The sequence below is a fragment of the Schistocerca americana genome, chromosome X (assembly GCF_021461395.2).
Source record: "Schistocerca americana isolate TAMUIC-IGC-003095 chromosome X, iqSchAmer2.1, whole genome shotgun sequence".
NCBI classification, from domain to species: domain Eukaryota; kingdom Metazoa; phylum Arthropoda; class Insecta; order Orthoptera; family Acrididae; genus Schistocerca; species Schistocerca americana.
The window spans coordinates 277,451,842-277,469,256 of record NC_060130.1 but is presented as its reverse complement, the minus strand read 5'-3'; the positions used below and the strand labels follow the sequence as shown (position 1 = coordinate 277,469,256).

Here is a 17,415-nt window from a genome sequence, read left to right as displayed (position 1 = left end):
ACTGAATTTATTAGTAAAGACTAATCTCAGGTATTGTAGGGCATTATTTACTGACCCTGCCAATCCTTTGCTTTTAGCATCAGAGATTTATTTGCTAAAGAGTTTTGCCACACTACACACACCTGTTTGCAGTGTATCATCTATGCTTAAAGCTATCGGCTCCTGTTCCATTACAGTTTTACCAGTCTCCTCCTCCACTATATCCCATACTGTTTTTATTTAGTTGCCTAATGTTGCTATCTTCTTCTCATAGTGATTTGCTTAGATATCTGTATTACTTTGCTTATTATTCTGCAGTATTTCCTGTAATGAGCTACATCATAAACATTAGAGCTGTTTCTGGCTGAAATGTAGTGTTCCTTTTTTTTCGTACAAGATACAGTTATTCTTTGGATAATCCATGGTTTTATTGTAGACTTCTGTTAAAAATGTATTACTTTCAGAGGAAAACTTTTTTCAAACATGGTTTTCATTGCTTGCCAAGTGGCTGGAGACATGTACACAATGTATGAAATAAGTGATAGTCCAACATGAAACTTAGTCTTGATTGTTTATTTTCATTTGCTTATGACACATGATATTGTATTCTGGGGTTACTCTTCCATTCACAAAAAGTATTTTTGTCTAAGAAATAGGTAGTTTGAGGAGTATGTAGTATAAGTTCATGAACCTCTTGTCGACTCCTGTTTCAGAATCTGGGCATTCTGACATTGGTCTCCCAATAATATATATTTTCTTTAATGTCATTTATTGTAAACAGTATGAACTTATATTCACAATAGTTAAAAGCTTTCACTCTGCACTCTGTTAATACTAGGCATAAATCCGATCTGTGTTTGGATCACATCTCCTTGACTCTTGTGCAGAAGGGCATGCAGCATTTTACTGCATCCATTTTCAACAGGCTACCATAAGAACTAAAAAAATTAGCTGTAATCCATGCACTTTCAAGTCTAAACTGAAGAATTTACTTGTGGATCACTCCTTATAATCTGTCAGGGCTCTTGCAAAAATGAAGCCAATCCCTGTGTTGTACTGTTGATATGGTAGTATAGACACGCAGCTTGTCATATGTATATGATTTCTCTACATTTCATTTTTTTATTTATTTTACACATCTAGTTCTGTAGGACCAAATTGAGGAGCAAATCTCAAAGGTCATGGAATGTGTCAGTACGTGAAATTACAACATAAAAGTAATTACAGATAAAATTAAATGTTTATGAACCCAAAAAAGACAAGCCATAAGTTTATGTAAATACAATCAACAATATAACACAGGAATCGGCTTAATTTTTCGAGAAACTCCTCGACAAAATAGGAGAAGTGACCCATGAGGAAACTCTTCAGTTAGGATTTGAAAGTGCATGTATTACTTCTAAGACTTTTGACTTCTTGTGGTAGCTTATCGGAAATAGATGCAGCAGTATGCTGCGCACCTTTCTGCACAAGAATTGAGGGAGTGTGGTTCAAATGCAGATTTGATTTCTGCTGTTTCTCAGCCAAAAATATTCTTTGAGAAGGGGAAGAGTTACCCCAAAAAATAATATTGTACGCAATAAGCAAATGAAAATAAGCAAAGTAGACTACTTCTTGTGTGAATCTATCACTTGCTTCAGATACCATTCGAATTGTAAAAATGGCAGCAGTAAGTCTTTGAACGAGATCCTGAATGTGGGCTTTCCATGACAGTTAGCTATCTGTCTGAACACCAAGGAATTTGAACTGTTCAGTTTCACTAATCATATGCCCATTCTGTGAAATTAAAACTTCGGGTTTTGTTGAATTATATATTAGAAACTGTAAAAACTGAGTCTTACTGTGATTTAGTGTTAGTTTATTTTCTACAAGCCATGAAGTTATGTCATGAACTGCACTATTTGAAACAGTCCCAGTGCTGCACACAACATCCTTCACTACCAAGCTAGTGTCGTCAGCAAACAGAAACATTTTAGAATTACCTGTAAGACTAGAGGGCATATCATTTATTTAAATAAGGAACAGGAGTGGCCCCAGCACTGATCCCTGGGGCATCCCCAACCTCAGTTGACCGTGCCTCACTCAGACCCCACATCATAGCCATTCTGAACTCTGTAAATAATGACCTTTTGCTGTCTGTTGTTAAAGTAAGACGTAAACTAATTGTGAACTATTCCCCGTGTTCCATAATGGTCCAACTTCTGGAGCAATATTTTGTGATCAACACAAACACCTTAATTAAATAAAAAAAGGTGCCTAGCATTTGAAACGTTTTGTTTAATCCATCCAGTACCTCACAGAGAAAAGAGAATATAGCATTTTCAGTTGTTGAACCACTTCTAAAACAGAACTGTGCAGTTGATAGCAAATTACGTGAAATAAAATGATCAATTGTCCTTACATACACTCTTTTCGATAACTCTAGCAAATACTAATGGCATAGAAATAGGTCTAAAATTGTCTGCATTATCCCTTTCTTCCTTTTTATGAAACAGCTTTACTACTGAATACTTTAATCGTTCAGGAAACTGACCATTATTAAAGGAAAAATTACAAATATGGCTAAGTACAGGGCTAACATGTGTAGCCCAATACTTCAATATTCTTCTAGGTATGCCATCATATCCATGAGAGTCCTTACTCTTTAGTGATTTAATTATTGACTCAATCACACCGTTGTCAGTATCACAGAGGAGTATTTCAGACATCAGCCTCGGAAAGGCATTTTCCAAGAGGTATATGATTCCCTGTAGAAACTATGTTTTTATTTAATTCACCAGCAATTCTCAGAAAGTGAGTGTTAAATACTGTACATATATCTGACATACAGAAATAATTTTACTATGAACTAACTGTATATTGTTGACCTTGTGCTGCTGACCAGACACTTCCTTCACAACTGACCATATGGTTTTAATTTTATCCTGTGAATTATCTATTCTATTTGCCTACCACATACTCCTTTTCCTGGTAACATTTTTAAGCACATTTCTATGCTGTTTCTTTAGCTCGATTTTGACTACTTATAACATTTTGATATAATTCCCACTTTGTGCCACATGATATCATTATCCCAGTAGTCAGCCACCCCAGCTGCCTTTAACTGCTAGTACCCTGTTTAGAATGTTAAAATAGAAAGCAACTTTCAAAGAGCTTGAGAAATGTGTAAGGAAAGCATTAAATTTGTTGTGTATGTTATCGGTGCTATGAACATCTGCTACTCTTGTCCCTTAAAAATAAGTGTAAAAACTCTGTTGCTATTGGATTAGCTTTTCTACATAGTTTGTAATTATATATAATATTTGTTTGTGTAAGAAAAAAACCGTTTAGTGTTAAAATTTGTGTATCATGGTCTGAAAGGCCAGTCACCCTTTTACTAACAGGATGTGCATCTAGTAATGAAGAATGAATAAAAATATTGTCTGTGGCTGTGCTACTGTTCCCTGCACCCTGGTTGCAAAAAACACAGTGTGTGTCAGATCATATGAATTAAGGAGGTCTTCCAGCATTCTTTTTCTTGCACAATCACATACAAAATTCATATGGAAGTCACCACACGTAACTAATTTTTTGTACTTCCTATAAAGTGAACGAAGAACCCTCTGTAGTATGAGCAGAAATGATCTGAAGTCAGAGTTAGGGGACCTATTAACAACAACAATTAGAAGTTCAGTTTCACTAAATTCAACTGCCCCTGCACAACATTAAAATATCTATTCAGTGCAGTGCCATGACATGTCTATGGACTCAAATGGAATACTGTTTTTTATGTACATGGCCACTCCCTCACTCCTTGAAAAACAGACAGCCAACCTGTATTCTGGTAAAGGAAGCCTCTGAATTGTCAAATTATTTAAGTGGTGCTCCGATATACCAATATTGTCAAAGTCAACATCTATAAGCAGTTCACTAACTTTCACTAATACCTATTATATTTCGATGAAATAAGCTAATTCCACCACTACTTGGATACCAGGCCCCTCCCTTTGAAGATGATTCGTTTGTTAGAGATACTTCCTTTAAACATAGATAACTATCAGCTGACTTCAGTCTAAAAAGGGTGCAGCTATAACACCAAACTACTGCAGGAATTTTCCCGTGAGTGATCCCACCACTGCCCATTACACTGTCACCTATAAGCTTTGCCAGCCTCCCTGTCTCATACCTATTGAGGTGCAGGCCATGCCTAGCAAAACCGATCTGTTGATAGACTCAGCTGGCACCACTGCAATGTGAGCCATTCCCTCTGCCATCAGTGCCTTCTCCAGCCCCATGTCAACACGCCTAACAGCAGCGTTAAGATGAGGCCGACCATGATGCTGAAACAGTTGCACGAAGTGCAATTTCATATATGGACTCATTCCATGATCACGAAGATTTGCCTCTACTCAGTTGGGTCCTATGGAACTAGACAGGTAAAATAAATCTTCTTCTTTTTAGCATTCATCCCATGCTAGCAGGGTCCACTTGTTGACACACATGCCTCCATTTGGGTCTGCTAAGGCTATCTTCATAGGTGACATTGATGAATTCCATATCCTTCTTGGGTCTGCCACGAGGTCATCAGCCATTTACGACCTGGTGCATAGCTGTTCTTGCCACAGTGTCTCCTTTACTGTGCGTGACATGTCCGTACCATCTTAACCTGCTTTCCTGTAGTTTGTCTGAGATGGGTGCAACTGTAAGTCACCAAAAGAACATAGACGTTTGTTGCATTGTCAAATCGGATAAGTCCAAGGGACCACCGAAGCATACGCATTTCCATCACGTGGAGAGTGTGCTCATGCTTAGCTGTCGTTGGCCAACACTCCGACCTGTAAAGTGTAATTGGGTGTACTATAGTCCTATAAGCCTTTGACTTCAGAAAGGCATACGGCGATCACACATGATGCCAGTCACATGTCGCCATTTCATCCAGGTTGTTTTAACATGGGCACAAACGTCTGGGAGACTTTTATCATCACTGTGTATGAGTGAGCCAAGATATTTGAATTGCTCCTCTTTCTTCAGGTCTTCTCCACCGACTTTGATGGTCCCATCAGTTGAACACCACACTCCATATATTCTGTCTTCTTGATATTCAGCCGAAGACCAAATTTACCAAGTCATTGATTCCATTGCTGCATCTGTTCCTGGAGGTCTTCATGGTGTTTGCTTGCTAGTAAAACCAAGGGTGGGGTGACTGTAGGTCATATGTCACAGTGTCCATACAAAAGTTGAGGTGACAGTGCTGAACCTTGATGTACTCAGACATTGATAGTAAAAGGGAGTGATGTTCCCACTTCGCATCAGACGTTGCTGGAGACATTTTGATACAGCAATTGGACCCATCGGACATAAGCTTCAGAGACATTGAGATCTTAAAGCATGCTACATAAGGTGATATGGGACGTGGTCAAAAGCCTTTCCAGATCTAGGAATGTTGTATGAATATCTTCTCAAAGTGTTTCTCAATAAGTAACTGAGTGGCATTCATGGCATCTGTGGTTCCGCTTTGATAAATGTGCATTTATTTGGGGTGATAGAAACAATTGGCTGGTGCCTGTAACCTGCTCAATGATCATCATGATGTCACAAAGCAGTTGAATTGGTCGATACTGTGAGCATTTTGTCACATCACCTTTTCTCTTCCAGATTGCTAGTTGTCCAGACTGCTGGGATTGTATCATCAATGATTCTGTTGAAGAAGGTAGTAATAATTGAGGCACATTTGTGGCCAAGGATCTTCTATACTTTAGCTGGTATGTCATGAGGGCCAGTAATCTTCCCATTCTTCATCTTCTTGACCACTTCCTTGACCTCCTGGATGGTGATTGGTAGTACAAATCCACCAAATGGTTCAGCACTCAGTATTGGAGGATGGTCAAATTCCTCATTGCTGATTTTGGAGAAGTGATCACTCCATCTGCAGAGAATGTTGAGATGGCCTTGAAGGAGTTAATGGTTTTCGTCCTTTGTGTTTGACATGACCACTGTCCTGGGTTGCTTGGTGGCATACTTTGGCGAGGTAATAAATTTTATTTACTCCTTCAGGTTTATCTATTTCATTGTGCACACGATAGTAGTAAGAGATTCTGCAACTGCTCTCTTGGCAGCCAGTTTTTGCATCTTGTAGCGTTGCAGATCTTCATTAGTGTGGGACTGGAACAGTAGTTTAAAAGTCTTCTTCTCCCTCACAGCTGTTCGGCCATCTTAATTCCACCACCAGACTTCTTTATTGATTGCATGTTTGCCTGGTTTTGTCCTGCTAAGAATGTTATTTATTGCACAGTGAACTTGGCTGGTAATGCTGTCCCATGTGCCTGATACTGGCTGGTCTGTGTCTATGTTGATGGCCGTAAGAGCAGCGGTGAGCTGAGCTTTGATTCTCTGCACTCCAGTGATTTGAGGATGATTTTCATTGTGGATATTCAACTTGAGGTTACTAGCTTCAGGTTGCATCTTGTAAGCAGATGGTCAAATTGAGTCTTGTGCACACCACTTGTATAGGTTATCAGATGTGTATGGTTCTTCTTGAAGAATGTGTTGGCCACCATAAGCCCATGTGCTTGAGCAAAATCCAGAATCTGTATCCCGTCCTCATTGACAGTGCCATATCTGTTTCCACCATGATATTGGTGATACTTTTTTCTTACTCATCCTACATGACCATTGAGGTTGCCTCCTATTATTATGTGGGGTTGTTCGGAAAGTAAGTTCTGATTGGTCGCGAAATAGACACCACAGTGAAAACCTTATGAAGCTTTGCACGGATGTGTTGCGTAGTGTCTCTAGTATGACCGTTGATCGCATCAAGATGCTCTTTTTCTAGATTTGACCTTAATTTCCCAAATTTTTCTATAGTACGAACCAACTGTGTAGGCTGTTATTTGCACCTCAAAGCCAACATGATAGCCAACATGATAGCCAATCTGACATGTTAGGGGTCGTTATGTATCCTTTTGGTTTAGCCACCTGACAATACAGGGATCACACAGTTGATGCCTGATCTGGTAAGTTCCTACACATGTAAAGGAGTAAATGGACATCTTCCTGCAGAATTAGGACTTCCAGCAATGTGTATCATGCCAGATGGCCTTTGCTGTGGCTGGGTGGCACATTCCTAGTTCCCCTGAGTATCTGAATTACCGTCTCTTTTTCCCGCCCGCAGCAGTCCATCTCCCGCATCTGCGGCCCAGCCGGGGCTAACGATTGCAGTTTGTGTGCGGTCCCTTCTCTCTTGTCTGGAGTCGTTCCCTTTACCACCTCTACTTGCGGTCTGTTCACATATGCTTCCATGGTGTACGCCTCAGCCGCAGCTTCGTCTGGACCTTTGCATGGCCCTAAGGACTCCGTTAACCCCGCCGCTCTCCGCTATTATTTCCTCTTGATTCTTGACGTGTTCCGGGGCTCTGAAGCGGTTTACACTGACGGCTCAATGGCTGATGGTCACGTAGGCTTCGCAGTGGGCTGAAGTGTTTTCACTTCAGAGCTGGTGGCCATACCTCGTGCTCTTGAGTACATCCAGTCATGCCCAGGCGAGTCATTTCTCCTGTGTACTGACTCATTGAGCAGCCTACAAGCTATCAACCAGTGCTACCCTCGCCACCCTCTGGTAGCGCCCATTCAGGAGTCCATCTATGCCCTAGAACAGTCCCGCCGTTCCGTGGTGTTTGTGTGGACCCCAGGACACGTCGGAATCCCCGGCAACGAACTTGCTGACAGGCATGGCCAAACAGGCAATGCAGAAACCGCTTCTGGAGATAGGCATCTCCGAAGCTGACCTGCATTCTGTCTTACATTGCAAGGTTTTCCGGCTTTGGGGGACAGAATGGCATAACAGCATGCACAACAAACTGCGTGTCACTAAGGAGACTGTGAACGTGTGGAAGTCTTCCATGCAGGCCTCTCGCGGGGAATAAGTTGTTCTCTGCCGACTCTGCATTGGCCATACGTGGCTAATGCATGGTTACGTACTCCATCGCGAGGTCCCACCTCAGTGTCGCTATAGCTCCCAAATGACAGTCATCCACCTCTTGCTGGACTGCCCACTTTTAGCCGCTCTGTGGCAGATTTTTAACTTTCCGAGCACCTTGCCTTCGGTGTTGGGCGACAATGCCTCCACAGCAGCTTCAGTTTTATGTTTTATCCGTGAGAGAAGGTTTTATACTTCTATGTAGGTTTTAGCACATGTCCTTTGTCCCTCTTTGTCCTGCACCTTACTGCTTTTAGGGTGGAGGTTTTAATGTGTTGCAGAGTGGCTTGCTATCCCTTTTTATTCTCGTAATCTGTAATCTGCTTTCATGTTTTACTCTCTTCTGTTTCTAGCGTCTTTGTTGTTTTCTTTGCCTCTTTTGTTCCTTGTAGTGTTTGTTGCCTTCCCTTCATTCTTGTGGCTTTTCCTTTCCTTCCGTTTTGTGTTATATGTTTCGTCCATTTTATTCTCACACTTGTGGCATTGTTTTATTAGGAACAAGGGACCAATGACCTCGTAGTTTGGTCCCTTCTGCTGCCTTTAAACCAACCAATCAACTAACCAACCAGTCTTCTCAGTTCATTCCCTTTCAGCTACCTCCCTCCTCCCCCGACCTCTCCCCTGCCCTCAGTCTAACCCGCAGCACTTTGCTGTCCACCGCGCCCACCATACTATCCCTCCCCCTTCCTGCTCCAGCCTCCTCCTTACCGCCACCCAATTGCCACTCCCATAATGCACTGGTGCTGCTGCTCACAGTGTGGTTTCAGTTGCCTTAGACTGTAGTTGTGTGTGTGTGTGTGTGTGTGTGTGTGTGTGTGTGTGTGTGTGTGTGTGTGTGTGGGGGGGGGGGGGGGGGGGGGGTGTTTGAAGGTTTAATGGCCGAAAGCTATAATTGTGAGTGTCTTTTTGTTGTGCCTATCTGTGACTCAGTGTCTCTGCTATATGGTGAGTGGCAACTTTCCTTCTCATAATATTGGCAGAATTAGACTTGATAGTTCATATGACAACTTAATGAAGATGGACGCAGCAGAATGCTGCATGCGTTTCTACAAAAGTGTCATGGAGGTGTAATCCAAATGCAGATTGCATTCCTGCCTAGTATTAACTGTGTGAAAGCTACTAATTCTTGGGAACAAGCTAATATTATTAACAACAAATGACATTAAAGAAAATACATATTGAGAGGCCAATGACAGAATTCCCCGACTTCGGAACAGGAGTCGACAAGAGGCTCACGAGCTTACACCACATATTGCTCAAACTACCTGTTTCTGAGCCAAAAATACCCTTTGTGAATGGAAGAGCTATCCCAGAATATAATACCATATGTCATAATCAAATGAAAACAAGCAAAGGGATTCATTTTTGTATTGGACTACCATTTATTTCAGACACAGTTCTAACAGTAAATATAGAGCAGCATTAAGTTATTGAATAATAATGTGAACTTTGGCTCTCTGCAACAGCTTACTGTCTATTTGCATCATGGAAATTTGAATTTTTCAGACTCACTGATCATATGCCCGTTCTGTGTAATTGTGTCTTAGAAACTGTAAAAACTGAGTCTTTGTGTGATGTAGTATAAGTTTATTTTCTACAAGTCACGAACTTGTGTCTTGAACTGTGGTATTTGATACGTTGCCTATGTTCCACACAACTGGTTCCTCCTGCTTTCTTAGCCTTTAATGAATATAATGACAGCAAATTTGGTGGCGTAAAAGCATACATGCATGCCCACCCTCATACTTCGTTAAATATGACTCGGTAGGGAGGATCATTAGCTTGAAGAGCTAAAATAGAATTAAAATGATTAAGTATGTGGATGTGTGTGTTGTACCATCCATCATGATCATATATCTGTAAAACCTGCCATTTGTGTACAGTAGATGTTTGTAAGTAAATGACTCTACAGACAACAGAGGCAAAAGTTGCAAGAACCACAAATGAGATATTGATTGGCCAGAACTGAACATTTGCTTGAAACAATGTATTAATGCATGTAATACTTACAAAGTCATACTTATCAAGATAGCTGTTGACATATTGTCATACATTTCCTTGGAAGTATCATTGTGGATACTGTTAAAAGCATCTTGCATTGAGTTTTGCGCTAAATTTTGTGCTTGATTTATTGAGTGGTTGCTTGAGGGTGGGGTTATGGGACATAGGTTTCCTTCATTCGTCATTGCAGATGAAATGTAAAGTTTCTATGAAGTCATTAAAATGCAATGGTAAGGAACAGCTCATAGCAAAGTTCTAGATACTGTGATTACTGTCGCTTTTGGTTCTGGACTACTACTGTGCTGATACACTGAAAAGATGCATATCCACATGTTACACATGGCAAGTGTGCATATTTTTCCATTCCACAATGTTTCAATCAGCTCATTGTGGTGCCACATTAATAATGAGGAAGGGAAGAGCGTAGCCCAAACCAGCAGTATCTGTTCTGGGAAGGATGATTTTGTGGGTATTTAATGTACTAAAATGTTGTTTCAAGTAAATGTTTAGCTTTTGGTCAATTAATATCTCTTAAGACTTGTGTGACATACGCTTTTATATTCCCTAGATTCATTCACCTTCAGAAATTCACTGTACACATAAGCATGACTGTGGGTTCAAAAACATAAACTCTTTCTTTATCTTAAAATCAGTTACATTCAGTTTTAGCTGCTCGAGCTTGTTTGTTGTTTTTAAATGTAGATGAAATTACACTTCTTTTTTTGATAGGCTCTGCTCCTTCCCTGTATCAATGTGAAGTCCGATTGCTACCCCAACAATTATTTGCATATTATTATGAGATGTTTATATTTTCCCATCTCCGCGTTGCAAATGTTTGGAGTGAAATGCCCAGTCGATGCGTTGTTGTTTTCACATCAATTCTACCAACATTGAGAGATATTTAGTTCTCGGGGTTTTGTAAAATTCCTGGATTCATGTCTCATCGCTGTGCAGCCTATGAAAAGGATTGCGGAAGACTCCCAAATAAATTCCAAAATACAGTGCAGTTTTAATACCAATATATTTCCAGGACTCTGGTGTCCGAGCCTGGTGAACTGTACCGGTTACATCACATGTACCCAAAGTTGACATCAAACGACACAGTTCACAACAATCAACAAACGAGTGAGCCTACAATACATTTGCTCGCAACCCTAGCCAAAAAACGAGTGCCCCAAGGCGCCTGCATCACCTCTATTTATACTTTTGTTAACAATTACCTACAATGAAAATTACAATTTTATGTAAAATTACAATTAAAAGTTAAACTGAATATGAGCTACACATTGCTAAAAATTTACAATCTCAGTGCTGAACAAGGTGAACCTATTTTCAACTTAGTTACGAGTTAATATAACATTTTCTGACTAATTATGTTACAGGTAACAATTACATTTCTAAATTGGTTTATAACAAATCAACTAGTGCCTGAATTTTAGTGCTAACATATATTGGAGATTCAATTAACATGCTTTATTTATATGTTCTATTTAATTTGCTGTAGTAATTTTATACTGATAGGTTTACTGGTACATCCTGACCATGTGCTAAATTTATTTCGATTAGTTACAGTATTAATTTCACATTTATATTATGTTTCTCACATAAGAACAATGTTAATCAGCAAAGCATCGTTTTCAAATTATATGTATACTGAAATAGTGTTTATTTTTGTATGTAATTTGGAAACAGGTCACTTCACAATTGGACAATTAGGACTGGTGTTTATCTTTAATGCTCTCCGAGGGGTTCTGATAGGTAGCAATGAGATACAGTAATATTTCAATTACAAGCTTCTTAGTTTCATTTATGTCAGCTTGAATTTGATTGTGGTAGTTAGATGAAGTATGTCTTGCAGTCACTTAAAAAGTATCAAAGATGCCTTAGCTTAATATCAAATTTCGGTCTCTCTCTCATTCTTCTTACATTGAAAAATCTATCTTACTTATCCGTAAATCAATTGAAACTGTCTGTGAAGGCAAAGTATTTGCCTTCCAGTATGAAATAAGGTATTTAGAATTTCTCATTGCCACTGTGAAACGTGTGTGTAATGAAGCAAATGGATATTGTGTCAGTGGCATCAGATATGCAATGTGTTGACAGCTGCAGCTTCTTCATTATAACTAAGCATTTTATTGGCATCCATTTCTCATATTGTTTTTCAAAGCTCCTGTTGTCCACATCCCAGTAAATAGTTTATTAGTAAATATGAAAAAATATGTATGTCAAAGATTTCACTTTGAATTTGTGTTTCCCAATTAAGAATGATGATTATTCTTTTTATTTATTTTTATTTTGTTTGAGCGTATGTTGTCTTAACTGAAAAGACTCCTGAAATATTATGAAATGTTATGAAGAATGCCAATGGTTGATTACTTTTAGGTTTGGCATGGTCCAAGAGATGAATAAATATTCACAAACTAAAGACCTGAGCAGTCCCTCAGAAGACAGTGGATGTGCAGAAGTTACTGGCTGTTCCTCAGAGGATTTTTCAAGAACCTCATTTGATCGTTCCATTAGAAACCCATTCTATATCAGCTATGTGGACAGACTGAGATATCCAGTATGCAGCCCTTCTCTTTTCAAAAGCACTGTGAGTCATAGAATTTATATAGAGTAAGTTAATGAAAGCATACAAGAAAATTAGCTAATTTACTAAATTAACTTTTTCAGGGAAAAACGAGAGCTGATGTCAACAGAGAAACTGATATATCATCATTGGTATCCTGTGATTTTGATGAAAGTGAGAGCGTAATTTTTGATGAAACATTGGATCCTGAGACTGAAAAAGCAGCTCAAGAAGCCATTTCAAAGTATTAACTTCGTGTTTTGTCTTGCCTTATCAAAGTTTAATAGTTTCTTTCAAGAACCAGTTCTCCCTCCCGTCCTCTCCTGTCCCCTCCCATGCGTGTGAGAGAGAACAAGTAGCCATCTCTAGAAACAAAGAAGCTACTGCACATACTGAAAGGCACTTCTACTGACTTCTTAATGTGGTTAACTTGAGGGTGTAGTCATCAGTCTGTGGAAATGGTGAAGGTTTATCTAGATTGTACAGAAGGTCATAGAAGATCAGAATGAAAGCAGCCGCAGTGACATCAAGAACACAAGTACTAGACCATAGCAGATATTTGTAGCATTCAAAGAAAAGCCAGTTTCAATCATAATCTGTAAGGGAACTGATTCAGTTAATCAACACTTCATCCGTCCCAAGTGCTGCACTCTTATCTCGCAGAGTTTGTCGTCCTGTCTCAACATTGCTTGGTACATATCCACTTCTTAAGTCCATCTCAGTGTTGCTCAGCCCTTCTTGGCATATCATTTAAATTTAACAGTGCAATACTACAATGTTTCTTCTGGCATTTGGTGCAACATTTTTTGGTTAGCACAACATTCAATTCAGGAGAATTATAGTGGCAGTGCTGTTTCTCTCTTGCTATTTGCTCTTGGTTTAAAGGAAGTTCATAGGTCCAGTAGCTATTGCTGTGGGAGATACACAAAGAATCAGTCTGGTGACGTATTTGTCACAAGCGTTTGAAAATGAATGGAATTTCAGTGCTTTTTTGAGGAGAAGGATGGTAATTTTCACCTGTTACTCCACTGCATAATCATTGGGCACCAAACGTTTTCTGTTGAACAGCATATGTACAAAGACTTTCATGATTTAGCTGTCATGTTAACAGAATCGTCTGTCAGTTCTTGGTAGAACAAAATTATAATAAATGAAAAGCACCAGTTTGCTTTTGTTCTACAATATTACTTTTATTGTTAACCGGTTTTTGGCTTAGAAGACCATCTTCAGACATTTACTGAGTATTATCACCAAAGAAGTTACAATGTTTGGAAGAGAAGTGACATGTTTAGACTGAAGTAGAAACATACAGAAAGTAACATCTTTGACAGTGTGGTGGTAATGCAATGAAAAAGTAAAAATTGAACAGTACATAAATAACAATGGAATAGACAGGAAAACCTTTAACACAAAATAGGAATAGCATGAAGAGATAACACGAAAAGTCAGAAAAATGTATGAGGGAAGTGAGAGTTGTGTGGAAGTGGGGAGGGAACGTACTGCATGGTTCAAGCTGGAAAATGGGCTGCGACAGGGAAGTGCACTTTCGCCTTTATTGTTAATTATTGTTATGGATGAAATCCTACAGCAAGTATCAGATGCACTTGGAGATCATAAAATGAAAGCAGTGCTTTATGCCGATGACCTGATGTTATGGGGAAATTGCGAGAAGGAGGTGCAAGAGCAGTTAGATGTATGGGAGGCAACGGCAGCACAATATGGAATGCATTTCTCTGCAAAGAAAAGTGAAATAATTGTCACAACAAGGAAGAAGAATAGGCCAAATGTGGATATAACTTGTGGAGGGGAAAAACTACAAGTGGTAGAGAACTTCAAGTACCTGGGAAGCATGATTGAAAGTAAGGGGGGAAACGCAATGGAAATAAATGAAAAGTGCAGAAAAGTAGGGCAGTTCTACAAATGCATTAGGGGGCTTATTTGGAGCAAGGAGGTGCCACAGAAATCCAAGGGAATTATATACCGAACCTACTTTGTCCCCATATTGGCATACGGAAGTGAGACATGGGTAATGCACAAAAGCGACAAAAGTAGAATACAGGCTAGTGAAATGACGTTCCAGAGGAGCAGGTTGAGTGTAACAAGACGAGACAGATTGCAAAATGTGTATGTGAGGGAAAGACTAATGGAGGAACCAGTACAGGACGGGATAGAAAAATCAAGACTGCAGTGGTATGGACACATGAAGAGAATGGATGAGGGAAGAATTCCAAAGAGGATGTTTGATCTGCAACTGGAGGGGAAGAGGCCCAGAGGAAGACCAAGAGATAGATGGGTGAAAGGAGTGAAGGAATGTGTGACGAGAAGAGGAGAGAACTGGACGAAGGTGGAAGAGGGGGAATGGTGGAAAGACAGAACACGATGGAGAGGCTTGTGTTCCCGACAGACCCAGCCAGTGGCTGGAAACTGTCCAAGATGATGATGATGCCTACATACTAAGTGTAAATATTTAGTAGCCTGAGACTGAACCACTACTTCAAAATAGTCAGTGATGTTGCATAAATAGATAGGAATAACAATGTAAGACAGGGCCAGCCACAGCTTGCCGAACTTAATGCGGACTGAATGTGCAGGCCTTGGGTGGGCCAGGGTCTGGCCTGCCACTTGGTTTTGCGCGGTCCTTCTTGGAAATACCCAGAACAGCGCGAAATTTCATGTGGCATTGCAGTACGATAGTTTTTGGTCAGCAAAAATCTGTGTTTGGCAGAATCGAGGTCCCAGTGCTGTTTACCCTTCGCTATTGTTTGTGGTATGGGGACGTTCACAAGTCCAATGGCTGTTTGCACAAAAAGAGAGAGTCTAGTCATTTGTCATCACAGTCCTTTAAAAATGAATAACAGTGACAGAAGAGAGGGATGAGAATTCTCAATTTGCATAAGCGATGGATGTCGTATATTTACTAAGAAACTACGTTACAATCAATATTGTGCAGAAAGAATTTAAAGATTTAGTTGACAATGAAACAACCAAAAATTGCAATGATTGACAAATGGTATTCATTGTTCTCTACATCAAGAAACACTTTGTGCTAGATTTGCAGGTATGAAGCACGTAAAGAAATTGGTGATACAAACAGTAAAATTTCGGAATTTGCACATATTACTCCATTGTCAGTTGCAGTCGTTTTCAGTGAAACTGAACAAAAAGCATGGAGGCTTCATATATCACTGCACTGTACATTTGTCAAGTCAAGGGGCATGTTTGGAATAATTTTTCATTTTAAAACTTACTATTGTTGAATTTGTGAATGACAAAAGAGTGCAGTAACGAAAATTAGAACATATGGAATGGATTGCAGACCTCGCATTTTAAGTCAGCTTGACTGAACACTGCTTACAGAAGACATGGCAAGGTAACTTCTTTCTGATTTGATGGGGATGCATTTAAAAAGAAAATACTTTTGTAGAAGAGATAAGATTTGACAAAGGCAGTCCAGTTCCCTAAGCTCACTGGCGTTAAAGAAGATGTGAGGTTTGAATAATTTATTGCGGCCTTGAAAGAATTACAAAGATGGTTTCCTAAATGTTTTGAGGACACTGCCAGTCTTACATTTTCAAACCGTTTGCGGGACCATTTACCATGTCATTTGGAAGTGGGGCTGTGCGTGTGCAGAAGTAACCGTTTGATCTCGAAGGCAATTACTGTTTCAAAGACAAATACCTTTAATGTTAAAACAATCTAGGAAATACAAATTGCTTTCCTAAGGTAGAGTTTCCACGTCTCCATGATGGGGTTCCAAAAGTGCTACAATATTTCAATCAACATCTGTGTGAAAGAAGTTTTTTCGATTACAAAACTAAATACGTCCTGATTATATGGCAACCTGAGTTCGAAAATCTGTGAAATTGTCTGCATCTGTCCATATACCTACAGTTTGAGCCATATAAAAATTAGAACATGTCTTCAGTGCTTCAAAAACTATCAAGTAATTCTGAAGATTTGTTTTGTTTTTGGTCTGTGTTATTGAGAAGTATGAAATATAAAATTTAGTCGTATGTTGTGCGACTGCACTACCATTCAAATGCGGCATGTTTGCAGTTGCCCCTTCTTCCCCCTCCACACTGCCAGACAGCGTAGTGTGGTGGTGGGGGTAATATGCCAGCCTGGTTTAGCTCTGTGGCACTCGTGCCAGGGCATGGCTCGGGAGCCAAATCCTTGGCCACCCCTGATGTAAGATGAAATGAAATGAAACCATTACATAGCTTCAGACATTTGTAAAAGATGTGATGGGCTGAAGCCCTTTCCTAAGGTTACTGGGAAACTGTAGTTTGATTGTGGAGAGATTCCTTTCAAAATGGTAGTGACATGTATAGGAATTCTTGCTTGAATGTGTGGAAATGATGAGACACATCAGGGAACTGAAGCATACTCAATGATAAGAAATAGAAAGTCACCGCATAGAACCAGTTCAGAGTTCAGTAAATAAATATCTCCCAGTCTCCTAGATAGTGGTGTATTAGAGAATGTATGAGAACAGGAGAACATATTATATTACTTACAGCTTCCATGAGCCCTAAAAATAGTTCTCGGGCACCATCTGTGTATGAAATGGAGAGAAGATTTTATAGTGGTGTATTAAGAAGTACCATGTCCAATGTAGATTAAAACCTTATAAATAAAATTAAATCTCTTTTTGTGAAAAATGCGTTGTTAAAATATGATTTCAGTGACAGTATCCATGTGACCGAAATCCTTGAAGCCTAAAACCTACATGCTGGAGAAATAAGGGAGCTAGTCGGAGGAAAAACAGAGTAACGAATGTGATTAATTTCTTAATTTTAGTACTAATTAAAGTGGGGCTGCTGAGTGTTTCAGGATAGTGTGCTGAAGTTGCGGTGATACATAAGAAAAACTAATTCTGAAGGAAAGGTACAAGTAACTGTAATTTGTAATC

The 17,415-nt window shown here is 39.6% G+C and overlaps 1 protein-coding gene across 3 annotated transcripts in view; it reads left to right on the top strand.

The window, feature by feature from the left end:
* LOC124555377 overlaps window positions 1-17,415 on the top strand; it is a 145,973-nt gene that overhangs the window by 38,822 nt on the left and 89,736 nt on the right. For all 3 annotated transcript variants that reach the window (XM_047129268.1, XM_047129269.1, XM_047129267.1), the window contains 2 exons: window positions 12,317-12,527; window positions 12,608-12,747. In XM_047129268.1, coding sequence (XP_046985224.1) covers window positions 12,324-12,527; window positions 12,608-12,747 — 344 coding nt within the window. In that variant the 5' untranslated portion in view covers window positions 12,317-12,323. The remainder of the gene's footprint in view (window positions 1-12,316; window positions 12,528-12,607; window positions 12,748-17,415) is intronic.